The following is a 25,455-nucleotide window of genomic DNA, read 5'->3' on the forward strand; positions in this document are numbered from 1 at the left end:
GCTCGTTTCGTCGTCCAGCAATTGCTCGCCGAGATGGATTTTATTCGATCTCTTGCTCATCCGGACGAGATCGTCGCTCTCCTTCGCTTTCGCTTCGGCGGCGGTCGCGAAACGATAACTCCCTCTCTGCAAGAAGTAAGACCGTTAGCGCGAGTCGATTTAGCAGAGAAATCTAGTACGAAGATAAAAGAACCCTAACTTTGCAAAATTCGCGAGTGGGCTCATAGTGGCCTGACATAAGGCCACGCCCCCACAGGAATTTTAATTCTCTTCTACTTGGCTAGGATTCCCTTTCTCCCAATATGAAAAAATGCGTCTTCCTACTTAAAAAGACGAGTAGAAGTTTCGCTGCCGTAATCCAAGCACTTGACGAGGAATTACGGTTAGAGAATCTAGAATATTGGTCTCAATGTCATGGGGGGAAAAATCGTACTCTAGTCATCCCGTATGCATATTTTACTTGGTGCTGCGCGCTTTGGATACAGTCGAAGACGACATGACAATACCCCTAGCAACGAAAGTCCCTCTCCTAAAGACGTTCTATACCCGCCTTGAAGACCCAGAATGGAAATATACAGAGAGTCAAGAAAAGGATAGAATTGTCCTAGAAGATTTCCCCGTGGTAAAGTGGGATTCGTTTGTGTGTATGAAGCTATAACGACTATTATTAGATTTCCGCTGAGTATCGCGCTCTTGCACCTTCGTATCGTCAAGTGATTAGCGATATATGTCGTCGTATGGGCGAAGGAATGACGGAGTACCTTGAACAGCATCCAGACACGGAAGAAGACTGGGACAAAGTGGCTATAAGATATATATCTATATGAACCCTCTGCATGTGAATTGTATTTTTATATAGTATTGCCATTACGTTGCTGGTCTTGTTGGCATTGGATTGTCCCAGCTCTTCGCCGCTTCCGGCTTAGAAAACGAGCAGATAGGCAAGGAGGAAAAATTAGCCAATGCAATGGGACTATTTCTGCAGAAAACAAACATCATTCGCGACTACCTTGAAGACATTAATGACGGACGAATATTTTGGCCAAAATCCGTAAAAATGAAAAAGAATCATTTTTTTTCAATTTTTTTCTATAGGTCTGGAAGAAATTCACTTTGAATTTGGAAGACTTTAAGAGCTCGGAACACAGTCATAAAGCCGTCGCCTGTCTCAACTATCTCGTGACGAATGCACTCCAGCACGCTCCTGACGTTCTTGAATATATGTCAAAATTGAAAAATCGCAGCGTCTTCAATTTTTGTTCTATACCACAAGCAAGTCGAAATAACGACGCGAGATGAGAAAACGTTTTTTCCTCCCTATTTGTAGGTAATGGCAATAGGGACTTTGGCTCGTTGTTATAACAACCACCAAGTCTTTACTGGCGTCGTAAAGATTCGGAAAGGAGAGGCCGTTCGAATGATGATGGAAGCGACTGACATGAATTCGTTTAAGAAAATCATGAGTCAGTGCACCCAGGAAGTAAGAAAGAGGCCCCAATTAAATTTAAATTTTAGTTTTGGAATTTTTTTAGCTTGGTTCCGAAATTCCTTTTCTTGATCCGTCCGCTGTTCGGACGCTTGAGATCGTTCAGCGAATCATGACCCTTTGCTCGCCTGAATGGGCTGGGCTATGTATGAAAAATTCCGCCCAGTCAGGACAGGGCATATTTGGGGCTCTAAAACGGTTTGGAGCTGCTTTTCTTATTCTCGCAATGACCTGGTCCCTCTGGAGTCCTAACTTTTCATGACTAGTCTTTTTGTTCTGTATAAAATGAGAGAAGGGGCGCTGCTGTATAATTGAACGACGTCATTCAGGACGTCATCGTACCGCGCGTTGTCTGGTGATGTCATTGTGAGAGCAGAGCGAAAATGCCAGCGAAAATCTCTGAAAGCGAGCTCGACGAATGGGTGGAAACGGCGACAAAATGCAGCTATCTTGCCGAACATGATCTAAAGGCAAATCGCACATCGCTACGACTTCCCATTCCAAGAAAAATGACGCTATGGTGTCTTTTAGCGTCTTTGCGACTACGTGTGCGATCTCTTGATGGAAGAGTCGAACGTACAACCGGTTTCGACTCCGGTAACGGTCTGCGGAGACATTCACGGACAGGTACGAGTTCTTTATACGTTGCCGTAGCCCTAAGGTGCCGTAACAATGGAATGCCTCTTCAGTTCTACGACCTAGAGGAGCTTTTTCGCACGGGCGGTCAAGTGCCTAACACTAACTACATATTTATGGTACGTAGAATAGAAATCGAGACTAGAATGACGTCGATTCGACTCGTTTTAGGGCGATTTTGTCGATCGCGGCTATTACAGCCTCGAAACGTTCACTCGTCTCCTCACGTTGAAGGCCAAGTACGTTTCGCGACGCGCGCGAACGTATTCGAATCGATTCGCGTAGGTATCCATCGAGAATTACTCTTTTGAGAGGAAATCACGAAAGCCGGCAAATCACTCAGGTCTACGGTTTCTATGGTAATATAGCGCCTTCGATTCCCGGCTGCGGGGGCGGCATTGAGTGAATGACGTCTTAGATGAATGCCAGACCAAATATGGTAATGCCAACGCTTGGAGATACTGTTGTCGCGTTTTTGACTACTTGACTGTGGCAGCTGTAAGAGAGAGAGAGAGAGAAATTCCCATGTAGTATCCCCCTTATATATACACATTGCTTAGATTATTGACGAAGAGATACTTTGCGTTCACGGTGGCCTTTCTCCAGACATCAGAACAGTTGACCAGGTACACTATGAATAGAGACGATGGGCACCAGAAAATTAATTTCTGCTGCTAGATTCGTACGATCGATAGAAACATGGAGATTCCACACCAGGGTGCCTTTTGTGGTAATAAATAAATAAATAAACTAATAATAATAAAGTCTACTCATTCTCTGATTTTTTTCCAGACATTGTCTGGTCAGATCCTGAGGACGTTGAAACGTGGGCCGTAAGTCCAAGGGGAGCCGGATGGCTCTTTGGTGCCAAAGTCACTAACGAGGTCAATTAATTAATTATTTATTTATTGAACGGAACCCCCGTCAAAAAAATATTTCGAATCTAGTTTGTTCACATCAATAATCTGAAATTGATATGCCGCGCTCACCAATTAGTCCAAGAAGGCTTCAAGTACATGTTCGACGGAAAACTCGTCACAATTTGGTCAGCTCCCAATTATTGCTATCGTTGCGGCAACGTCGCCTCGGTGATGTCATTCGAAACGACGGAATTGGGTCAGCCGAAAATTTTCCAAGCGGTTCCCGACGCAGAACGAGTCATACCGCAGCGTCCAACGGCTCCCTATTTTTTGTAGAGACAATGACATTGACATTTTTGTCTGTGTCACGTGATAGGAGTGTTCTTGCTCATTTATACATATAATCGCTCTCTCTAGGCAACGACTCTTGGACAGTGGAACTACGATCTCTTTGAATGATAATCAGGTAGGAAATTGCGGTAACACTAAGTAAATATCTATTAGCAGGAAGTTTGCCCTAATCGGGTTATTCTTCGCTGTAGAAGCCCTTGTCTTGTAGCATTCACAAGGCTTCTCGACGATACTACAACTTGGTACGTATTAGCGCGACGTCTCGACGAGTTTTCGAAGCGACGAGCGCGACAGCACACCTCTAAACGTCCTTATCACGTGTCGCTCCCCTGCGTAGATTCCGCTCCATTTGCGCATGCGCATTAACTTGTGAGGCAACACTGCGAAAAAATCGTACCTTCTTCGACGAAAGTCGTCGCCTAATCGACGCCGAATGGGCTGCTGTCAAAGCTCAGAAGTACCCAGGTCGTCGACGCCAACTCAGAAGCCGGCAAACGGCGTAAACGGAGCAAAGGGCGGTCCGACGCGACGCAACGACGATTTCGACGACGTTCGCCGCCCGTCGTTGGTCGGATCGTACGGGCCGGGTCACGGCATCGCCGCGACTGGTCCCGGCTGCAATCGTCCATCGGTCGTGGGCCCCGGACCGGGCGCGACGCTATTCGTCGCCGTTTACGACTACGAAGCGCGAACGAGCGACGATTTGAGCTTTCACAAGGCCGAAAAGCTTCAGATATTGAATAATAGCGACGGCGATTGGTGGCAAGCGCGCTCGCTTACGACCGGTCTCGAAGGCTACATTCCAAGCAACTACGTCGCGCCCTATCAATCCTATCAAGCCGAAGAGTGAGTACTACATTGCTGCGCGTTAGGGGGAGGCCCGATTGGCGCCAAAGGCGCGCATCGAGGGTTTTTCTTCGCGATACCCGTATAAATCATTCCGCGGCCCGCGCGATCGCTATATCAAGTGACAAAGCGGTTTGTTACTCTAAGGACGCGAGACTACTCGCGAGACTAGTATACTCATTCATTCATTCATTCATTCATTGGGGGGAAGGGGGATCACGTGCGCGCGCGCTACAGTGTACGCTCCTTTTCTCTCAGATGGTACCACGGCAAGCTGAAACGAATCGACGCGGAAAAACGCGTTCTCGCGCCGGGAAATCCGCACGGCGCCTTTCTCATACGCGATAGCGAATCGCAAATGGGAAATTTCTCGATGACGCTTCGCGACGGCGACGCCGTCAAACACTATCGCATCAAAAAGGCGAACGCGGGCGCCTACTTCATCGCCGCGCGCGCCATGTTCGAATCCCTTCAAGAACTCGTACGCCATTACATGAACATCGCGGACGGTCTCGCGTCACGCTTAACGCACGTGTGCCCACGCACGACCACGCCCATCACTCGCGACCTCTCCCACGCGACGAAAGACCAATGGGAAATATCGCGTTCGTCGCTTCAACTCGTGAAGAAACTCGGTTCGGGAAATTTCGGCGAAGTGTGGCAAGGCCTTTGGAATCGCGTCACACCTGTCGCAATAAAAACCCTCAAACCGGGAACGATGGCTCGATCCGCATTTCTCGAAGAAGCTCAAATTATGAAGAATCTTCGTCACGAGAAACTGATTCAATTATACGCCGTCTGCACGCAAGAGGAGCCCATCTACATCATCACGGAGCTCATGACCCACGGTTCTCTACTCGAATATCTCCAAGGGCCGCTCAGCGAATCCCTCGATCTCGCCATTCTCATCGACATGGGCGCGCAAATTGCATCCGGGATGGCGTATCTCGAAGCCCAACGCTACGTCCATCGCGATCTCGCCGCGCGTAATATTCTCGTCTCCGAGGGTAATATATGCAAAGTGGCCGATTTCGGCTTGGCGCGACTCATATCGGATAATGAGTACACAGCGCGCGAAGGGGCGAAATTTCCCATTAAGTGGACGGCGCCGGAAGCGGCTCTATACGGTCGTTTTACCATAAAATCCGATATATGGTCGTTTGGGGTTCTTCTCACTGAGTTGGTGACGCGTGGACGCATACCGTATCCGGGTATGACGAATGCTGAGGTTTTGAAGGCCGTTGAGAATGGCTATCGAATGCCCTGTCCCTATCAATGTCCTGAGCCGCTTTATAATATTATGTTGCACTGCTGGATGCCCGAACCGGAAGAGAGGCCTACGTTTGAATTTTTGAAATTTAGACTCGAGGATTTTTTTGTGTCGTCAGAGGGCGCCTATCGGGGTCTTGAATAGAAAGAGAGAGAGAGAGAGAGAGAGAGAGAGAGTGAGAGAGAAAGAGAGAGAGACGAAGTATTAGGAGGAAGGGAGGGAAGGAATCAATGATATCACACTGTCATAAGAAACAATCTAGGTTTTGTACATGTAGAATTTTCTGGTGTACTAGTCACTGTTAACTAAAATGTGACTCGTAGATTATATGATTGTTATAATATATTGTCATACTTGGGAAAAGAAATTGCACAGAGAAAAAAAGAGTGTACTACTTCTGTCTCGTCACGTGAACACCCGTAAAGATTATCAGGACGTGCGATTGCGGCCATTCGGCGTTGTTTTATCGATCCCACTTCGTTCATACGTCGATCGCCCGACTCGTCGTTTTGATGAGCCACGAGTTTTGTGCATTCGTTCGCCGATCGTCGTCGCAGCGATTTTACGGAGCCATACTTCGGAAGCGCGTTCGCATTTGCTGGTCAGGTCTCGCTGCATCGAGGAAACGCTGAGGAGCCGTCATGAAATGATGAATCGGTTATTTTTATGCGACTGTGCGCCTTATTACGACAATTCATGTGAACACTCATTTATTTAGATAGAAATAAAAATACACAGTCGTTCTAAAGCATGCAAAAACGTACCGTTTTCTCCTTCGATCTTCGAATCTTCGGAGCCTCGATCTCGCGCCGCGTTTCCACCTAGAAAAAAAGAAAGTTAGTCACTGCCAAATAATCGTTGTACGTACCTTTTGTCGTTGCGTCCGTATTCGCGTTACCCAGGCTACACCGCGGGGAGGTTCGGACGCGTCGTAGCCCAGGGAAGTCTTCGCAAAGCGATGACCCCCTTCCAAAAAGTTTCGGGCGAGTTACGGGTCCTCGGCCACTCCATTCAGTACCCGCCTGGATGAGGATCGGCCCCTAATACCGAAACCCCGGCGCGCTGGTACCAAAGCCTTCGGTATGTCTTCCTGAGAAGAACCGGGCCTTGTGGAGTGGAGAAAGGCTGACCACTGCTTGTAGGAGTCGACAATGAAGACAGTGCAATGGAGGAATCGAAGGCTCCTGGGCTGGATCATCGTCGGTCTAATCGCGTCGTTCGGGTGAGAAAAGTGCCGGCAACCAGACCATAGTTGAACACCCCCTCCAAGTCGTGCCCGCTCGAGCCTAGCGCGGGCCGTACTTGTTGACGACAATAAGACCTCGGACGATCCGTCTGCCCAGTGCGTAGACCGAGGCCGAAGCCCCCCATCGCCCTGCCTACAGGCTCCGGCACGGAATTTAACCGTGGGCCACGCTGAGATCCAACTATCCTCACTTGCCTTCTGCCAAAGCTCCCGAGCCAGTCCTCTCAAGGATGAGACGCAGATTGCTCCACGCCGCACCCACCCTCAGCCGCAACTGAAGGAAAATCGGTGTGCACTTCGCTTATGAACAGCGTAACCCCGCCCATCGCGCTCATTGGTCCGTTGCGATCACGTGGGGCTCGCCTAGCGCTCTGGTTGGTCGGTAACATAGAGGCGCGAAACGAAAACCGGTTTGAATACAGGTTTTGGCTATTGATTGCATAACGATTTCGTTGGTGGTGCAAGATTTCACGCCTCGCAACGAAGAAGATGGCGGAGAAAACGTGAACGACGACGTAGTAAAGGTAAGTCTTATTCGTTCGTTCGTTCGTTGGTTCGTCGCGGCTCATTTTCGCGGCAAATTCGCGTCCCTTAGCGCGCTTTCGCTTTTTTCAAGATCGGCGAAAATGACGCAGAAAAAGCGCCGCATGCCTGCCGCAACTCTTCGTTCACCTATTTCGCCTCCGCTGATGTTCTCACCGAGCTCCGCTAGCCTCCTTTAGGTCAGAAAACGCAATCGCGCTCGTCGATTTTTCTTATCGAGCTCATTCCTTAGCCAAATCGCGTCAAACGAACGTTAATCACCTACAGCTGACTTCTATCTCAATCAATCGACTCAGGAAAACGCGAATCGAATCGAGAACTAAGCCAATAGAAGAGTTTTCGACCGAAAACGTTTCCGATGACGTCATCGAGAGCGAAGAGACCCTCGAGGACAAAGTAGAAAGGCTTATCGAACGAAGCGATCAACGATCAAAGTATTTTTAATAATCAATATTTTTAATTGAATTATAGAAGGTATTTTTAGAACAGAAAGTTTGAGGAGAAAGATCCGGGTTGCACAGAGAAGAAAAACAATTGAATTCACATGGTATATAATAACACTAACGAAAAAATTTCAAATAATGTTCAGCGTTCGTACAATCGACAGCGACTATTCCCACGGGACCCAATCGCCCCCATGCAGCTTCGGATTCGACTTGGGATCGAGCGCTTTATTTCGCGACGGCACCACCGTTTCTTTATACGCGTCCAAGCGCCTCATCAAACGCTCCACAACGTCCGGCTCCTTCAGAGATAAATCGCTAAACTCACACGGATCCGCGCTAATGTTAAACAAACACGGCGACTTGGTCGCATCGCAATCCCGCACCCCACTCGGACGATCGCCACATCGAACAACGGCACCAGGAATCGGCGTCTCAGCCTCCAACCGAACCGTCGGCATGGGATACCACGTATTATTCCCCTGCCCCACGAGCAGCTTAAAATCGCCGACTCGCAACGCCGCGTGTTTGCCGTCAATATTATGAAGTATTTCCGTACGCGGCGAATCGGCTCCCTTGGATATCGTATCCCACATATCGAAGCCGTCTAGAGTCTTATTCGCCGGTTTCATGTGCTCCGCGTTGCCGCCAGCCAAGCGCACGATCGTCGGAAGCCAATCGGTGGCGTGCATGAGATCCATGGAAACGCGCTTGGAATTTTTCTCCGATATAAGCGGTGAGTGTACGCATGCGACGCCGCGTACTCCGCCCTCCCAAAGCGTCGCCTTGCGACCGCGCAACGGCCAATTGCAGGCGACGTTGTAGTCCGAATAAGCGGGACCCCCGTTATCAGTCGTAAAGATGATAACAGTGTTATTCCATAGTCCGTTTGATTTGAGTGCCGCCGTTATGTTGGTTACCGATTGGTCGAGACTCGTTGCCATGGCGGCGTAGATGCGTCGCTGTTTGTTGTCAATGTGAGAGAATTGATCGATGAGGTGCTGGGGCGCTTGGAGAGGAGCTGAGGGATTGGCGCTGTGCACCGCCTGATGAGCGAGGTAGAGAAACAAAGATGTATTCACGTTCTTCATTGCTTGCGCTTTGATGACGTCAATCGCTTTGGATGTGAATAGCTCCGTGCCGTATTGGCCCTGGTAGTCGCGCGCGACTTCTTTCATGCCGTCGTTTAGATCGTAGCCGATGTAACCATGGTATTCGTCGTCTATGTGGGAGTAGTAGTCCTCTTTGCCTGTCCATAGACCGAAATAGGAATCGAAACCGCGATATGTGGGAGTATAGTCAGGCTTATAAAAACCGAGATGCCACTAAAGTCATTTAATTAATTAAATATTATTACTCACAAAGTACTCACTTTTCCTATTCCGTGCGTTGAGTATCCCAATTCCTTGAGATATTGTGGCAAGGTTTTTTCGTCTAATCCGAGTCCATAGGGTGCCCATCCCATGATGACGCCGTTCTGAAGGCCCGTGTGGATTGGATAGCGTCCCGTCATGAAACAACTTCGCGTCGGCGTGCAAACAGGCTGGACGTAATAGTTATTCAAAATTATGCCGTTGTTTGCGAGATAGTCGATGCCGGGCGTCGGAATTTGATTGGATCCGTGGAAACTGACGTCATCCCAGCCCTACGGGAACATATCATCGCATTGCTTTCGGTTAGCGAGCACCTACGAGATCGTCGGCTACAATCATCACAATATGGGGCTTTTGCGTTGCTGCGAAACTGAAAGAAGAGCAGCAGACGAGACAGAAAGCGAGACAACACCATTGAAACATCGCTAGAGGATAGTAATCACGTGCTTGAACGTAGCCTGCTGATTGGTCGAATAGCGTAAACGCACCCACCTACTCACTTATGTCTTCGTTTGCTCCTGCCGCAAAACGGTCAAAAACCGCCGAATCGGTGACGGACAGCGGGGAATTCTTTCCCGGTAGGAACCTACGAGTGCGTGCGATACACTTTTTCAGCTCGCGCACACAGGAATCGGCAAAATCGGCTTCAAACCGAAAGCGGGTCCCAAAGAAGTCCTCTGCTTCAAGCACTACAATGCATCGGAAAAGATACGCGGCAAAACGATGGAAGAGTGGCTGCGCTTTTCCGTCTGCTATTGGCACACGTTTCGAGGAACCGGTAAAATCGAAACTCTCATCGAAGCGCTGCATTAGACACTAAAATTCCTTAGGAGCTGATCCGTTTGGATTTCCAACGCTCATTCGCCCGTGGGAGGACGGAACGGACAGCATTGAAAACGCCAAAAGACGCATGCGTGCCGCATTTGAATTTCTCCACAAATTGGGGGCAAGGACTACATACACGTGGCGGGGAAAATAGAAAAAATAATTTCTGATTTTTAGGTCAAATATTGGACGTTTCACGACAGAGACATTGCGCCCGAAGGAGCGACTCTCGAGGAGACGAATAAAAATTTGGATGAGCTGAGCGATTTGGCTTTGGAACTTCAGTCCAAATACGGCATCAAACTTCTGTGGGGCACATCCAATCTCTTTGCCAATCCAAGGTAAGAGAAGAAAAAATTCTAAATAAATAAATAAAACTGATGACGTCAGATATATGAATGGAGCGGCTACGAATCCCGATCCGCACGTTTTTGCTTGCGCCGGTGCACAAGTCAAAAAGATGCTCGAAATTACGAAGAAGCTTGGCGGAGAAAATTTCAGTTGGGGATAATATTTCCAGACGTGATTTATGATATTGATTTTTTTAGTTTTTTGGGGCGGCCGCGAGGGATATCAGAGCATTTTGAACACGGACGTGAAACGCGAGATGGATCACATGGCCGCTCTCTTCAAAATGGCCATAGGTAAATAATTCTTAAAAATAAGCTATTTGACCTAATATATATATATATAGCCTATAAGAATAAGATTGGTTTCACTGGGCAGCTTTTGATTGAACCGAAACCGAAAGAGCCAACCAAACATCAATATGACTATGGTAATTAATTTTAAAATGACGTTATCTTTTTTGGAGATATTTTTTAATTTTTAGACGCTCAGACTGTGATTGGCTTCTTGAAGTCATACGGATTGGACAAAGATTTCAAAGTAAATTCTATTATATTATTTCTGAATTTCACTCTACTCGATTTCTTAGCTCAACATTGAGCCAAATCACACCACTTTGGCTGGACACGGTTACGAGCACGACGTCGTCGTGGCATCCAAGTAAAAAAACGACTGAAAAATTGAGTTCCGACTTCTAATATGAGACTAGACTCGGCTTTTTGGGCTCCGTTGACAGCAATACGGGCTCAACAGATCTCGGCTGGGATACAGATCAGTTTCCAATGGACGTCAAAAACGCAACCCTCGTCATGAAGGTAAAATAATATATATACATATATATATACATATATGAGAGATTTTTTTGTTCAATAGGCGATTATTGAGCAGGGTGGCTTGGCTCCAGGCGGCCTTAATTTTGACTGCAAAGTCCGCAGGGAATCAACCGATTTGGAAGACATGTTTGTGTCTCATATTGGTGAGTAAAAATTCTCTTTAGTTAATGATGACCTAGATGCCCTTGGGGTGGGATTTTTGTAGGAGCAATGGATACTTTTGCTCGGGCTCTTCGCATTGCCGCTAAAGTTCTTGATGATGGAATTCTTCCTGGCCTCGTCAAGGTGAAATCTATTATTTAATTGATTAATTCTATGGGCGTTTTTTCGTAGGATCGCTATCATGGATTTGATTCTGGTTTGGGAAAGAAAATCGAGGAGAATAAGGCTACCTTGGAAGAAATGGAAGTGAGTGGGTTTTTGTTGATTTTTTTGTACATGGAAAATTTTGTTTTTGTTTTTCAGGCTCACGTGCTGAAACACGGCGAACCGGAAGTTAGATCAGGAAAACAGGAAATGTTTGAGTCGATTTTTAACGGCTACGTTTGAGCGTAATCAAGCAAAAATTACGAAAACGCGTGCTTTTTTTAAATTTTTTGTGCTTTGATTTTTGTAACGCGTACACAAGAAAGCGAATTTCTTTTTTTGTCGATATAATCTCTGCTTGTTTTTGTATCGCACATAGGGAAGAAGAAGAAGGAGACGAAGACTTAGAACACTTAGCCCATACGTTTTTTTTTATCTATAGAATTAGGCGCATATTACATCACGTGTGATTCCAGTGTAGCTAGGCGCGCGATTACTAGATAGGGCCGCACGAAAACGAAAAGTAGGAAAAGTCGTGTCAAATTTATTTAATAAAAGTCCCGGATGTAAAAGAAAATTTGAGCATAGTTTCCCCTCTCCTCCATCCACCCCCTCGCCCCAGATGGGGTAAGGCCAGGTGGGCACCTGCCTATGAGTCCAACGGACTCGTGGGGTCACTCCAGACTCCCCCGCGGAGGATGAGCCCGTTTAACCTCCTGGCTCCGAGCCTTGGACTGCGAGTGGCAGCTGGGATGTCAGTCCACTCACAGGTGCAATTCCAAGGGGCGTCACTGATTTACCCGCCAGTGCTCAGCCTTACGCGGGGAGGCAACTCTATAGCCTCTGCAGAGGTATGGCCTATTTATCGCTCTTGGCCACAGAGGGATGGCTGCGTCTGCCTCGTCGGATTGGAGGAACAACTACACGGTAAAACAATTGACAGGCGGGGAAAACAAAAGAAAAGTACCTGGCGTCCATCAAAGTCTCCAGCAGATAAGCGTCTATCTGTGTCTGCAAATACGAAACGACGGGCAACATGAATCCTTTTAGCGTTTGTTTATCAGGATTCTGCCGAGAATTTTTTCAGTGTGGGAAGGTCTGGAAGGATAGACATAATACGCAATTTTAAAATTGTCGCTGATTTTTATGCGCGAGTGGCGTTCCTTGCGCCTGAACCGCAAGCGTCGCTCGCGCGCAACGAAAGGGAGACACTTGTTACAGTAAAGTTGAACAAATGCGGTATCTAGTCAAGCTATTCAACTACGAAAGTCTCGCTCCTTTTCTTACAGCACTAATTGAAAAATTCACTCGCAATTGATTTTTCGTTTTGATGGTATGCGTTCGTTGCGATGAAATCAAACATGATCCACGCCCCGCAAAAATGAACGCGATCAAAACGAAAATTCACGCATTTGTCTTGGACCACTTTAGAATTGGTTTTGGACGATGTATCCAGCTGCAAGCTACGGGCTTTCAGTAGTATGGGTCGGCGATAGGGGAGTGAGGGTCGGGGCCCGACCCATGTGGGCAGAACCCTGGTTTATGAATGGTCTTCACTCGATCTTGTCAAAACAACAGCGATCGATGAGATTGGGGAGCCCTCGCTTTTGAGTATACCTCCTTTCGAGATGGCGAAGTCGAGATTTCGTTCGTCTACGCAAAGCTAGGCTTTTCGGTCGCCTGCACGATGAAACTGACCCTGTAGATAGAACACGCAGTGAGTATCCCCCTCGGAGGCCCCCAAAGCTAGCTATTTTCTGCCGCAGTTCTGCAATAAGCTATTATAGGCCTACGTTTATCGCAATCGGACAAGCAGAAACGCTTCAAAACGACGCCAAAGTAGAGAGACGTCGCTCCTCCAAAAAACATCACGTGATATCAGTCATACAGTATCTAAAAATGAAAATTTCCTCTCTAAGCAAAAATTCCGAACGCGTTTTTTTGAGGGAATAGGACTACCTTGGGATCTGAGTCGATGTCCAATGGCTGCGTTTGCATGTACGCGTCACATAAATCCAACAAAAATTGACAAATCACATCACAAAAAGAAAAAAAGCGCGCGATTTTGTTTCTTCTCAGTGAACGAGCCGGTCAATTTTATTTTTCGTCAATGACGTCTCCTGCTATTGCAATGGCTTCAATTTCGACCTTGGCTGCTTTGGGAAGTGCCCCGGCTTGAAAAGCGGCTCTAGCTGGGTAAAATGAAGTAAAATCTAAGGGAAAAAATACCCATGCCAATAAAAGTTTTGCCTAATTAATTCTTTTTACATTCCGCGTAGATTTCGTTGACTTTGGCGTAGTCGTTTATATCAGCAAGAAGAACGGTAGTCTTGACAACTGAAAAAAAGGAAATTAGATTATTCAATGGATAAATCACGCTAACCTTTGTCAAAAGATGAGTTGGCAGCCTCAAGAATATGACCCATATTTATCAAAGCTTGTTTCGTCTGACATTCGACGTCACTTCCGGGAAAATCGCCACTCTAAAGAAAAATTAGACAAGGTATCGAATTTTTTAGGAGGAGGCCCCACATCAGGATCGAGTCCAAGTTGACCTGATACGTAGACGGTTTTGTCAACTACAATCGCTTGACTGCAACAGAGAAGAAAAAAAAGGTGCGCATCTAGACGCGATATCGCCTACGCGCTCGTAGAAATCACTTGTAAGGTCCTATAGCTTCAGGAGCAAGAGGAGTGTTAATGATGCGACGAACGACTGCAGAGGACATGACTCTTCGGGATGCACGGAACATGAAACAATGGCCTTAGCGCGAGGTGATCCATCACATGATGGCCGTGTACGTCATCGTTGAAAAGCTGAAGATAAACGTCCGCTTTATATCATAAACAAGGTGCGTCCTCTCCTACTGCTAAGGCAAGGGATGGAACTTCATAGGACACAAGACCCTACATGTATAATATAGGGGATTGCAGCCACCGGGATTCGGTGTCCGGTCGATTAGCATGATTACGCAAAAGTTATGAAAAGCAAGAGCACGCTGTCAGCTCATTGGACAACGCGAGAGGCGTGGACAGGAAAGCGTTTTCCGCTCACGCGCGTCGATCGTCTCCTCAGATAATCAAAGAACGGCGTGATAATTCGTCATTCGACCTCGTGCTTTCATCCGATCACAATGACCATGAAACTCTTCGTCTATTTTTCTCTCGGCATCGTGCTCGCTGCACACACTTCTCTCGCCCTCAACTGTTACTCGTGCCACAGTCCGTCAGAGGAGGAATGCTCGTCAGGAGAGATTAATTCCAAGTACTCCAAAACGTGCCCAAACGGCGCAAACTCTTTCTGCGCTGTGACGAACACCGTCGGAAAATCAGACGATCTGACCATATCATTTGAAGTTCGCTTTTGCGCTGCGACGTGCGCAAACGGTTCGGTAACGGTCGGTCGCATAACCACGGAAACAAAATGTTGCACGACGAATAACTGCAACGGCGACTTCGACAGTGTCGTCAGCACTACCGGAAGTCAAAATGTGAACAAAGATTTCCAGTGCTACACCTGTGTATCGTCTTCCAGCTTGAGCTCGTGCACCGACAAAGTCACGTGCAGTGTCACCGACAACACGAAATTAGCCTGTGCGACGACGAAGTCTACTCTCGATTCAAGTTCCTATTCGAGTGGCTGCGCCACGCAGGCTGTGTGTGACGCTGCTGTAGCTTCGAAATCCTTTGGCTCTTTTACAAAAACGTCGTGCTGTGATACATCTTTGTGCAAGAGCGATTCTGCTGCTGCGGCGGCCAAGTCGGGCTTTTTCGCTACCTTCTTTGCTGGTTTAGTTGCTTTGGTTTCAAACAGCTGAACAAATGAAAAAACTGCAAACAGTTGTGATTGCTTGCTAATGCTTTGCTTTGCGCTTTTTGGTCAGTGTTTGTTTGTACTGTAGCTTGTAGCGTGCGTTTGATGTTGCCCTGGACTACGAGAGGAACTCTTGTGCCCGTACACGACCGTTGGGGAATCAGCTAATCCGCGCCTAACCGCCTTATCGACTCTATTCAATGAGCACCGACATCGATAGCCACGTCACGAGTCGATACCAAATCCAGAAACGCGTCGGGAAAGGGGTAATTCTGTCATCTTTTCCATATCCGGACCATCGAACGCTCGAATCTCCTTTTTCTAGGCGTATGGCATCGTTTGGAAGGCGATCGACAAGAAAACGGGCGAAATAGTCGCTCTAAAGAAGATCTTCGATGCGTTTCAGAACGAAACGGACGCTCAAGTGCCTCAAAAACGCCGTTTTTTTGTCTCATCGCGCTCGAATCGTTTCTTTTCTAGAGAACCTATCGAGAAATCATGTTTCTTCAGGTAAAACGCCCTCGTCGAACCAATCGACGACTTCGTTACTAATTCTTTCTCGCGAAAAGGAATTTGGTCATCACGAAAACGTCGTAAAATTATTAAATGTTATAAGGGCGGACAATGATAAGGACATTTATCTCGTTTTCGAATACATGGGTAAAATCGTGATCAATTTAAAATTTTCAATTAAAACATCTAATTTTAGATACTGATCTTCACGCCGTCATCAAAGCCAATATTCTCAAAGCGGTTCACAAGCAATATATCATGTATCAGGTAAACGAAGCGGGGGAGTTCAAAGGCGAAAAAATCAAATTTTCAATTTCTCCAGCTGCTCAAGGCAATTCGATTCATTCACTCAGGCAACGTCGTTCACAGAGACCAAAAGCCCAGTAATATCCTTCTAAATTCCGACTGTTTTATCAAGGTATGTACTCCAATATAATTAATAAATGGAACCCAACCTTGAGACCCCAATATCAATAATTATTTTTAGGTGGCTGATTTTGGCTTGGCTCGATCGGTCTCTCGATTTCACTACTCGTCTCACAGTAGCAGCATCGAAGGAATAAATCCAGCGATGACGGACTACGTAGCAACTCGCTGGTACCGCGCTCCAGAAATTCTTCTCGGCTCTCACAGGTAAAAGGAGAGAGATAAGTAGCACGTACTCTTATCCTATATATATAGATACACTAAAGGAGTTGATATGTGGTCACTTGGTTGCATTCTCGGCGAATTGCTTCTAGGTAAAATATCCATCATCGTCACTTTAATTAATGATTTTTTTCTCTTAGGGAAACCTTTGTTTCCCGGGACGTCGTCCTTTTCGCAAATTAATTTGATTATGGAAGCGCTGCCTCCGCCAACTCGCGAAGGCAAAACTTGAAAAAATCATAATTTTAATTTTTAAATAATCGCAAATAGATATTGAGAGCATGAAAGCGCCCTACGCCCAACAGACCCTCAGTCAAATTAGACAGTAAGAACATCACATAGACACAAGTTCTATAAATCCTCTATTTATTTATTTATTTATTTATCAGTCGACGAAGACGTTCTCTGCACGACATCTTTTCTTCCTCGTCGCCTGACGCACTCGATCTGCTCAGCCGACTTCTTCACTTTAATCCCAATAAGAGATTGACAGCTGAGCAAGCGTTGACTCATCCTTACGTAGCAAAGTACAGTATTTTGACCCCCGATAAATAATTTTTTTTTCATGTGAGTGTGTGAGCAGATTCCATCAGCCCGAAAACGAGCCCGTTCTTCGTCGCGACGTCGTGCTGCGTTTGGACGACAACGATCATTTGAGCATAGAGGAATACAGAAAACAGCTGTATAAGGTAAAAGAAAAAAGACCAAGGATCTCTATTGTATTTTTTTTCTATAGGATATTGCTGAACGAAGAAAGGAATTGAGAGAACGTCGTGAAGAAAGTATTAAAGTGGAGGAAAAACGAGAGGAAACGAAAGAGGCGGCGGCGACGACGGAAGAAATAGCGAAGGAGAAAAGTCCTAATCCGCCTGCTGAAGAAGCGTCTGCAGTTCTCTTTCAACGACGACTTCCGCATCCTCGTTCTCACGACAATGACGACGACAATCCATTTGTAATAATAAAATTAGACGCGTCGCTTGATTATTTATAATCGAATGATGTTCTATCAGGTGTCGTCATCATCGTCACAAAAGCCGCCCATTGGACGACATCATCCTCGTTCGTCTAGTCTAAAAGCGACAGGTCCCGTCATAACGAGATCGCAGGACAAAGATCTCGCAGTCGTTAGCGCACGAATAGTAAATAAATCAATAACACGTGATTATAATAATCTTTAATTAATTATTTGCAGATTCCTCAACGTCGTCCGGAATCGGCACGAGACGTCGCTCGAAGGGCGGCAATGCAACAGCCGGGACCTCCCTCCCACGCGCAGCGACGGCCCTACGGAAGCGGCGGTGCGAACGCCGGGGGCCCACCTCGTCCGTTATACGGGAAAGCAACGCATACATTTGCTACCGTATCCAAATCGAGCCTCGAAGCACTTCGCGATAGAAGATGGTAGAATAAGGACACTTTTTTTCTCTCTCGCGCGCGCGCGCGCGCGAATAGGCGTGTCTACGTAGGTGGGCACTAATCGAATTTTAACTGACGTCAGTCGTCTAGCGGTCGACCAATAGCCGTCCGACGCTTGAATTGAAGCCACGCTAATATAAACGGAGGCCCCAGCGCGACGAACGTGTCCGCCGCGTCCGCACGTCCCGTCACCGAAGCGTCGATCGACCGCGGACGGAACCAAAAGAAAAAAGAGACGACTTCGGGGCGAGTTTTGCTACGGCGACAAAAGTAAGCTCCTTCGCGCCGTCGCCGTCGCGCCCGCGCGTAAATCGAACAAAGAAAGGCGACGCGGACACGAAAACAGATATTATTATTCGCGCGACGCAAGCGAAAAACGTTTTTGCCCCCCCCTGCGCCGTGGCCAGCCCAAAGCAGGAGATCGATCCCCCGACGATCTATTTATAGCCTAGCGCGCGATCGTCTTCGAGACCCACAGGCCAGCACACAGCCCGACGTGGCGCGTGGCTACGTAGGGCGGACGCAAGCGACTATTGTTATTCCAGGCGATGACGGAGACCGGCGGCGGCGGCGGCGGCGCGCGCGGTGGAAAACGAAGCGGATCGACGCCCGATATTCATCGCGCCGTCGTTCAAGCTGCCGTTTCGGCGGCGATAGCGGGAGCCGCGGGCCAAGTGAGGCCCCCTCCCACTGTCGAGGTCAGCGGACTCTCGCCGACCCACTCACCCGGTACGTCCACTCTATCGTCGTCGTTTCTAAAGCGAAATGAGTTTGTTTTTCGCGAAGATTCGCCGCAAATTGCTTCTTCGCGTATGCTCGAAGCATCCGGGCCATCGCCTCAATCGCAACAACAGCGACTCTCGTCGCCGCAACCGCAACAGCAGCAACATCACGGTATCGAAAAAAAATCAAACGTTTATTTATTTATTTATTTATTTATTGAATTTAAAGAGGCGAGTCGAAATCGTCACGTGACGGGAAGCGGAAATGGTTCAGGCGGTCTCAATGAGATGGAAGACTATGCGTCAGTTGCCGTATGCACTGTTCCAGGTCAGTATCAATAATCAATAACTATTATTATTATTTCTTTTTGTTAGGTCGTTGCCAGTCGAATGGGGAATTGAGGCTAAGTCGTCTTCATAATCAAGGGCAGAGAATCGATGTCCCGGATGGATTTTCTCTAGTTGGAATGCGTTCGCCTCAGCTAGGAAGCATCATGATATTGGCAGTAGTCGATAAACGGTAAATAAATAAATAAATAAATAAATTCAAATTCATATTTTATCGTAGATATTTACCTGATGATCAGACGGGATTTTCTTTGCAAGGATTCAGTGGGAATTGCGTGGGCTGCGGTCGACAGGGATTTCGCTATTTCACCGAATTCTGCCATCATTGCAACATGAAATTAACGACGCAGCCCAAAAAGCAAAAGCACATTCGCTTCTACGTCAATTGTTCGCCCCAGGGAACGCTAACGCGCGGCGAACCGATTCTATGGAGAGGTCCGTAATCAATATTTCCAAATTATTATTAATCTTATTTTTTTTGTAGCGGAATCGAGGAGGAGAACGAGTGGAACTCCGGCGGTGAATTTGTCTCATTTGTCGGCTGTATTTCAGCAACATCATCAGATGCGTCACAGCCCTTCGCAGAGTCCACCCGATCATCACGTGAGAGTCGACGATTCCGCTACAGGAACCGCCTATGAAATGGAAACAGGTACGCACACATCATTCCTCCACTCAATAAATAAATAAATAAATAATTAGAGTATCCAGGTCAAGACAATGACGCAAGACAAGCGTCACAGCCAAAGAGAATGAAATCAGAGTACGAAGATCAACCAGACGGAGTCCCATGTGGTCAGAAAAAAAATATAGATTATTATCCTAATCCGTATTTTTCTCCCTCGCGCGTGTGTAGGTTCCATGCTTTCGGCGGCGGGCACAAACTACGTCACAGGCAGACCGCCGCCGCCTTCAAAACAATCCGAACTCAATCTCCTCCAGCCGTCGCATCGCTCGCGAAGTTCCGACTATCTCCGCACCCCAATGGGGGGCGGACCTACAGTCTCCATAGCAACCGTCGCAACGACAACAACGACAACGAATCAATCGAAACGAGCGTCCCTTGCCGGACCCCTCATCACTCTGCAAGACGTCTCCGAAGACATTCAACAACGACGTCGACTCAACATGGTCAGTCGTGTTCTCTCACCTGACATTGATCTACAGACGTCATCGTCGACGTCATCGAAGCCGCTGCGAAGTCAATCGCTTACGAAACCGTCCTTTTCTCATTATTCGTCGACGAGTTTGACGGCGGCGGCGGCGTATCGTAGCAACGCGGCCATTCAACGTCGACTTCCGGCTAAACCGGTTTTACTTTCCTGTCAAGATGCGCCGCTTCACGTCAAATTTCCTCACGTGATTATAAGCAATTTGCTACAGGGCTGTTTCGCCACGTCGCCTAAGGGAACGGAAACGCGAGAATCGCCGGATCGAGACGACGGTGCCGCCGCCGGTGCCGCCGCCGTCGCCGGAAGTCTCGTTTCGCTTCCAAGCGAAGCATTGGCTCTTCTCATCGTCAATTATTTCGCTTCCCTACCGGAATCCGATCTCGTTCAACGCGAATACGTTCAAGCGATGATCTATAGCGCGCGTCACGGCGAAGGGGCGTGGGCGAAACAGCACGTGAAACAGCAACATTCCATGCTTCTTACGCACACCCAATTGCCCTTTCTCGCTCGTCTCACCGCCTACGCGTCTCAGGGTCGAGTTCTCGTCATTACGGCGCCGTCCATTGGCGAAGGCGTCGAAGCGGCGCTCACTAAATTAGATACTGTTCAACATCTCCCGGATTATGTCATCATATTGCAAGCGTCCAAATATTGGTCTATTGAAGTGGGCGTGCTCGTCGTCAATCCCGTTCAATCGCGCGCGCTAGCCGAAGCCATTGCTCAAGATGCGGGCGTCGACCCGGAAACCGTCAGCCAAGCGCCCGTACGCGAACGTCAATTCGTCAATCTCATTGCACACGGCATTGGCGCGATTCCCGGATTAAATCCGGGACTCGATTCATTTTTGAAACAATTTGCCGCCAATTTGGCGTCGAATCCGAACGGCGACGCCTTCTCGCCGTTCAGCGAAGACGAACTCGATCTCATACAAGAGGAAGACGTTTCGCGCACGCTAGAACGCATTCGTCCCCACGCGGAACTCTTCGCGCACGCGGCGGAAGCGACGGTAACGCGCGCTAGCCAAGAAGCGCTCGCCGGGCGACTCATGACTCGCATACGGGTTCTCTCCGACACGTGGCCACGTCATCTGGATTTAAGTCGATTTCGCGGCGGGGTGGAACTCGTTGTCATGGTTCCCATGGATCACGCTCTCTTTCATCAGACCGTTTCTCGTCTTCGAGCGTCGTATATTCTCGTTCAATTGGGACTCGTTTCCGACGCGGCGGCGAATACGTACGAAGCGGCGGCACGTTACGTCATCAAGGGTCGTTATCATCCGGAGGAGTCGGCGAAATTCGTCAAATTCGTTTCGCGCGTGCGTAAAAATCCGACGACGCTTTTTCTCGTCGTTCAAGATGCCGCCCATCTCGGCTTGGGAAAGTACGAAGGCGAGCCGGCGAATCACGTCGTCGTGGACACGCGACTCAACTGCAAGGATCTACTCGAAGCCGATAACGTCATTGCTTTGCTCGTGACGTCGATGCCCTACGCATTGCAACACTGCTCATCTCGCGTTAGCCCGGACAACGAAGTTCATTGGGACGATGAAATGGATGCCGTCAGCGGGGGCGGGGGCGGGGGCGGGGGAGGTAGCGGGTTTAGCGCCGCTTCCGCTGTCGCTTCGGCGGAAAAAAAGAAGAGTGTTCCCTCCGTCGCCGGTGCCGCCGCCGGTGCCGCCGCCGCCGCCGGTGCTTCGTATATTGGACTGGCGGAGTGTCTTGGCGCGATGAATAATTCACGGCAACCGCAGTTCGTTCGACAGGATGACGAGTTTGAAGATGCCGTCTATCGTCAGTGCTCCGACGTCAAGTGAGCAGCATCAAAATAATCAATAATTAATTATTGATTATTCTCTCTTCTCCCTCCTAGTTGTTACGATTTGAGTGAGAGTGAAATTCGAACGGCTCTACTCGTCCGAAACTACGTTTCCGGCATGCTATTGGCCATCGATTCGTCGTGCTTGCCGGCGGAACACTATCCGAGTCCTCTCACCGCTTCTCTACTCTCCGATTTAATTCGACGACCCGACTCACTCGAAGACGGCCTTGGCTGTTCCGTCCTCATTCGCGTTCCCTTTCTCCGTCTCGCCAAATTCATGCACAAACGTCTAACGAACGCGCGCGACATGCTCGGACTCAAATTCCGCTTCGACGTCATTCTCGACGACGGCGCGACCGAACTCAACGTCGGCGAACACTATCTCACTCGAATGCGCCGTTGGCGTTTCACCGAAACAGGTAAGAAGGAAACCACGTGGCTTGTTGCTAGGTAACGGTTACCATGCAGACGAAGCGGAAGCGGAGAATTGGACGCCGCGATCCTATTCCGATCTCGAAGGTCTCCCGTGTATTATTATTTATACGGGGGTAAATCGCATAGGAAACACGTTTCCACGGTAATGAAAGCCTAGTTTATATATGTATATGTAAAAGATTGGGTCTCTAGATCCGTCAAGTATTACGATCTTCGCGCGACGAATATGCCCACGTGTACGCGCGCGGAATTGGAGCAAGAACTCGGTCTCTGTTATCATTACGACGTCGCGCCATCGTCGTCGTCCGGCGGGGGCGGGGGCGGGGGTGGGGGGTCCAAATCGTCGTCCTTGTCGTCTCTCTTGCATTATTACGTTCCGCGCTCGCTCTATCATCTTCTCCACACGCCCGTCAATCGCGTTCACGAGAAACGTCTTCTCCTATGTCCCGATCCCCAGACGACGTGGATACTAAATGTCGATCGGCCGCCTTTGATGGCCGGCTGCTCCGTTCGCAATCAATCGCTCTATTATCGCTCGTGGACGCAGCCGCGTAAAACGCACTACGATTTCGGACGCTCGTCGACGTGGGTCGCCGGCGACGAGTCGATGCGAGCGCAAATCGGCGTTTTTCGCGACGGAAAAGAAGGATTTCATCCGCGACGACTTCTCCTATCCGGTCCGCCACAGGTTAGTCAGAATTTAATTTCGAGTCGATTCGCGCTGTTTTCGAATTAAAACGACGCGTTTTTGACGTCATTTGACTGCAGTCAAATGACCTCTTCGTGCCCGGATGTACCTATGTTTTTTCTCGTTGATAGATCGGTAAGACGAACGTCTATTTCTGCTTGGCGCGACTGCTTCACTCCGCTCTGAAATCGTACCAGGAAGTTGAAGTATACGACGATGCTCCTCTCATCGATTTGGAGCCCCAACGTCCTTCCATGTTCAAAGGCGTCTTTCCGCCTTATCCGGCTATTCACTCCGTCCCGTGCGACCTTTCCACGGGTCTCGTCGCAATGAACATAGCCGTCAGTCCCGTCGCTTGGGAAAAACGCGCTACCTCGGTTACCACGACAACAACAGATCCCGTATCAGACGAAGATAGAAGACGGGATTCCGAAGCGGCGCGCGTTCTCGCGAGTCTATCGAGTGCCGCGATAACGGGCGGCGGCGGCGGCGGCGGCGGAAGTGCCGTCGAGTCGGACGAAGCGGCGGCGGACGGCGACGCAAGCGAACGTCGCGGATCGTCGCAATCCGACGTATCGGCGTCTAGCGCGCGCACGGCGGTGCCGTCGATCGTCCGAGCGCCGCTCGTCGACGCTTGGGGCCGTCTCGTTCGCAAGACGATATTTCTCACGATGGCGCACACGTGTAGTTACGACGCGTTTCATCGAAGCGAACCGTGTCGCGTTTATCGCGAAGGCGTCGTCGGATCGACGAGCGCGCCGCCGCCGCCGTCGTCGTCGCGAGGTCGATCGAGTGGCCGCGCGAGTTCCGCTTCTCTAGCCCCGTTTCAATACACGCTCGTCGTCGACGGCGGCGAAGCGGTGACGCTGTATTGGCACGTGCCGCCGTCGTACGAAGCGTTTTTTTGCATTAATGACGGACGACAGACGATGGCGAGTCTGCGTCTGCCGCTTCTTGCCGAAAGCGGGCTCGCTTTGCCGGCCGACGATTGCCTCGTGCGCGCCGTTCGCACGCCCGTTTTCATTCCGACGTGCGGCCGATATGAACACGGGTTATTGAATTTGTATTATTCCATGAATCAGTCGACTCACGTCGCTGTTTTGGTGGTGAAGCAGTGCGAATTGGCCTTCTATGCGCGCTGTTGGCCCAATCATATTATCATGGCGTTGCCGTCGTCGGCGGATCAGTTGGGAATCGGCGCCGCTCGATATTGGATTAAGCGTTTTGCGACGCAGAATTTGCAAGTGGAGCGAGATCGTTGGCGAAATATGGACGGCTTCGCGGGGAAGGGCTACGTGTGGCCACTTTTGCTTATGATCGATGATTCTATTGTCATGTGGAAGTGCATTGGGTCAAAGTAAGTTGGGGGGAGGGAGAGAGGGGGGGAAGAGAATAATCAATATAATTAAATACGTATATCTTATAAGAGAATAATCATTATAATATTTAATTAAATACGTATATCTTATATAAGATATTTTCTCTTTTCTCTGCGTAGAGATCGCAAGGAGACGGTCGTATCGCTCTGCGACGTTCTCACTCACGTCGAACAGGACCCCCACGTTCTTTCCTACGGCATGATCGGCTTCCTTCAATGGCACAGCGACCTGAGCCGCTCAATGAACCGCGCCACGTTCGCCCACGCTCAAATTTCCCCCGGCGCTCTTCTCCTCAATCTCGAACGCGCTCTCCACGTCGACTACGATCCCTTCAGCTACGGCGCCGAGCAGCTCGACTTCAACGTGCGCTGCGGTCTCGCCGGCGTCGTCATGTGCCGCTATCGTCACTTCGCCTTCGTGCGCAAACGCATCGCCGTCGGCGGCGCAACCGATTTCGCGCTTCCGACGACAAACGACTCCTTAGACGTCAGTCGATTGGCTTGCGCTCCGGACGCCGTCAGCGTTTCGCCCGTCCAAGCGCCGTCTCACTATCTCATGCAGAAATATCTCGCTCTCGCCGCGTCGACGCTTTTTCCCGTCGCTAACGAGTCGCCTGATCATCCCGTTCTCGTTCCCGGTCGTTATGTTAATCTCGGTCCTAATATTACCGTTTTTGTATTGAATCCCAAAGGGCCGGCGTCTTCTGCTTCGTTGGCTTCGGTCGTTTTTGGCGGTTTGTTACTCTATTTTGTCGATAGTCGTCTCACCGCCGCGCATCTGCGTAATTTGAAGTTTGTGAGCGGCGCGAAACTCTGCTTGGTGTGTCGAGATCGGACGGCGTTGCGACAGGAAGTGGCGCGTTTGGAAGTCGAAGATATGTGGCGATTGCGTTTGCGCGACGAATTTCAGACGGCTAGTCCGGCGGGAAGTTCTCCTCTCTTCTTTTTAACGGGAACGTATTGTCCTTAGGATTTAGTATCAGAAAAAAAAAAAACCTTCTCCCTATTATTAAAAAAATTTTTTGGTGTGTTCGTTTTGATGAGACAAAAAGGCTGCTTTCACGTCCGCGTTTCTTTTCAATGTGCATGCACAGATTAATAAAACGTATTTATTAATTTCATACGGGATCACGATCT

At 48.8% G+C, this 25,455-nt stretch overlaps 9 protein-coding genes and 1 long non-coding RNA gene across 11 annotated transcripts; 8 read left to right on the forward strand and 2 right to left on the reverse strand.

Moving 5' to 3' along the window:
* Positions 1 to 3: 3 nt before the first annotated feature.
* Positions 4 to 1,832, forward strand: LOC136197261 (squalene synthase-like). The gene is made up of 8 exons (XM_065986992.1): positions 4 to 135; positions 285 to 382; positions 439 to 622; positions 672 to 800; positions 860 to 1,051; positions 1,096 to 1,272; positions 1,328 to 1,480; positions 1,533 to 1,832. The coding sequence occupies exons 1-8, from the start codon at positions 34 to 36 to the stop codon at positions 1,746 to 1,748; spliced, it is 1,251 nt and encodes a 416-aa protein (XP_065843064.1). The 5' UTR covers positions 4 to 33; the 3' UTR covers positions 1,749 to 1,832.
* On the forward strand, positions 1,819 to 3,403 carry LOC136197263 (serine/threonine-protein phosphatase 6 catalytic subunit-like). The gene is made up of 10 exons (XM_065986994.1): positions 1,819 to 1,956; positions 2,018 to 2,113; positions 2,176 to 2,241; positions 2,294 to 2,361; positions 2,408 to 2,481; positions 2,541 to 2,620; positions 2,683 to 2,748; positions 2,801 to 2,852; positions 2,915 to 3,006; positions 3,070 to 3,403. Exons 1-10 carry the CDS (start codon positions 1,870 to 1,872, stop codon positions 3,316 to 3,318), a joined length of 930 nt encoding a protein of 309 aa, XP_065843066.1. The 5' UTR covers positions 1,819 to 1,869; the 3' UTR covers positions 3,319 to 3,403.
* A 267-nt stretch (positions 3,404 to 3,670) lies between these two features.
* On the forward strand, positions 3,671 to 5,838 carry LOC136197256 (tyrosine-protein kinase STK-like). Its single transcript, XM_065986986.1, has 2 exons — positions 3,671 to 4,179; positions 4,438 to 5,838. Exons 1-2 carry the CDS (start codon positions 3,767 to 3,769, stop codon positions 5,591 to 5,593), a joined length of 1,569 nt encoding a protein of 522 aa, XP_065843058.1. The 5' UTR covers positions 3,671 to 3,766; the 3' UTR covers positions 5,594 to 5,838.
* A 1,469-nt stretch (positions 5,839 to 7,307) lies between these two features.
* LOC136197266 (uncharacterized) lies at positions 7,308 to 9,149 on the forward strand. Its single transcript, XR_010672496.1, has 4 exons — positions 7,308 to 7,417; positions 7,471 to 7,672; positions 7,723 to 7,785; positions 7,846 to 9,149. It is a non-coding gene; the product is annotated as an uncharacterized lncRNA (long non-coding RNA).
* LOC136197257 (arylsulfatase B-like) lies at positions 7,717 to 9,489 on the reverse strand. Its single transcript, XM_065986987.1, has 3 exons — positions 9,373 to 9,489; positions 9,054 to 9,326; positions 7,717 to 9,006 (listed from the first exon to the last, which is right to left on the reverse strand). Exons 1-3 carry the CDS (start codon positions 9,475 to 9,477, stop codon positions 7,849 to 7,851), a joined length of 1,536 nt encoding a protein of 511 aa, XP_065843059.1. The 5' UTR covers positions 9,478 to 9,489; the 3' UTR covers positions 7,717 to 7,848.
* A 15-nt stretch (positions 9,490 to 9,504) lies between these two features.
* LOC136197259 (uncharacterized) lies at positions 9,505 to 11,717 on the forward strand. The gene is made up of 14 exons (XM_065986990.1): positions 9,505 to 9,632; positions 9,683 to 9,832; positions 9,885 to 10,000; positions 10,057 to 10,220; positions 10,270 to 10,379; positions 10,428 to 10,523; positions 10,574 to 10,657; positions 10,712 to 10,767; positions 10,817 to 10,887; positions 10,937 to 11,042; positions 11,101 to 11,203; positions 11,266 to 11,345; positions 11,394 to 11,468; positions 11,526 to 11,717. The coding sequence occupies exons 1-14, from the start codon at positions 9,557 to 9,559 to the stop codon at positions 11,607 to 11,609; spliced, it is 1,371 nt and encodes a 456-aa protein (XP_065843062.1). The 5' UTR covers positions 9,505 to 9,556; the 3' UTR covers positions 11,610 to 11,717.
* A 1,627-nt stretch (positions 11,718 to 13,344) lies between these two features.
* On the reverse strand, positions 13,345 to 14,142 carry LOC136197265 (2-iminobutanoate/2-iminopropanoate deaminase-like). The gene is made up of 5 exons (XM_065986996.1): positions 14,028 to 14,142; positions 13,899 to 13,959; positions 13,750 to 13,849; positions 13,635 to 13,703; positions 13,345 to 13,579 (listed from the first exon to the last, which is right to left on the reverse strand). The coding sequence occupies exons 1-5, from the start codon at positions 14,117 to 14,119 to the stop codon at positions 13,464 to 13,466; spliced, it is 438 nt and encodes a 145-aa protein (XP_065843068.1). The 5' UTR covers positions 14,120 to 14,142; the 3' UTR covers positions 13,345 to 13,463.
* A 358-nt stretch (positions 14,143 to 14,500) lies between these two features.
* LOC136197559 (uncharacterized) lies at positions 14,501 to 15,184 on the forward strand. Its single transcript, XM_065987349.1, has one exon. The coding sequence runs from the start codon at positions 14,501 to 14,503 to the stop codon at positions 15,182 to 15,184; it is 684 nt and encodes a 227-aa protein (XP_065843421.1).
* On the forward strand, positions 15,185 to 17,757 carry LOC136197174 (extracellular signal-regulated kinase 2-like). Its single transcript, XM_065986882.1, has 15 exons — positions 15,185 to 15,446; positions 15,506 to 15,604; positions 15,661 to 15,690; positions 15,750 to 15,840; positions 15,890 to 15,960; positions 16,016 to 16,111; positions 16,181 to 16,326; positions 16,375 to 16,433; positions 16,482 to 16,562; positions 16,612 to 16,666; positions 16,731 to 16,868; positions 16,925 to 17,030; positions 17,078 to 17,293; positions 17,352 to 17,480; positions 17,534 to 17,757. Exons 1-15 carry the CDS (start codon positions 15,381 to 15,383, stop codon positions 17,744 to 17,746), a joined length of 1,596 nt encoding a protein of 531 aa, XP_065842954.1. The 5' UTR covers positions 15,185 to 15,380; the 3' UTR covers positions 17,747 to 17,757.
* A 135-nt stretch (positions 17,758 to 17,892) lies between these two features.
* On the forward strand, positions 17,893 to 25,439 carry LOC136197171 (GREB1-like protein). Of its 2 annotated transcripts, none has more exons than XM_065986876.1 (14): positions 17,893 to 18,027; positions 18,303 to 18,486; positions 18,544 to 18,651; positions 18,709 to 18,807; positions 18,855 to 18,999; positions 19,048 to 19,262; positions 19,312 to 19,479; positions 19,530 to 19,622; positions 19,684 to 21,808; positions 21,869 to 22,236; positions 22,286 to 22,394; positions 22,445 to 22,940; positions 23,072 to 24,297; positions 24,439 to 25,439. In XM_065986876.1, the coding sequence occupies exons 2-14, from the start codon at positions 18,306 to 18,308 to the stop codon at positions 25,286 to 25,288; spliced, it is 6,183 nt and encodes a 2,060-aa protein (XP_065842948.1). In that variant the 5' UTR covers positions 17,893 to 18,027; positions 18,303 to 18,305; the 3' UTR covers positions 25,289 to 25,439. The 2 variants fall into 2 exon arrangements, with proteins under 2 accessions (XP_065842948.1, XP_065842950.1); XM_065986878.1 differs by having other exon boundaries at positions 19,539 to 19,622.
* The last annotated feature ends 16 nt before the right edge of the window (positions 25,440 to 25,455 follow it).

This window comes from Oscarella lobularis, chromosome 17 (genome assembly GCF_947507565.1).
Source record: "Oscarella lobularis chromosome 17, ooOscLobu1.1, whole genome shotgun sequence".
Classification (NCBI taxonomy): Eukaryota; Metazoa; Porifera; class Homoscleromorpha; order Homosclerophorida; family Oscarellidae; genus Oscarella; species Oscarella lobularis.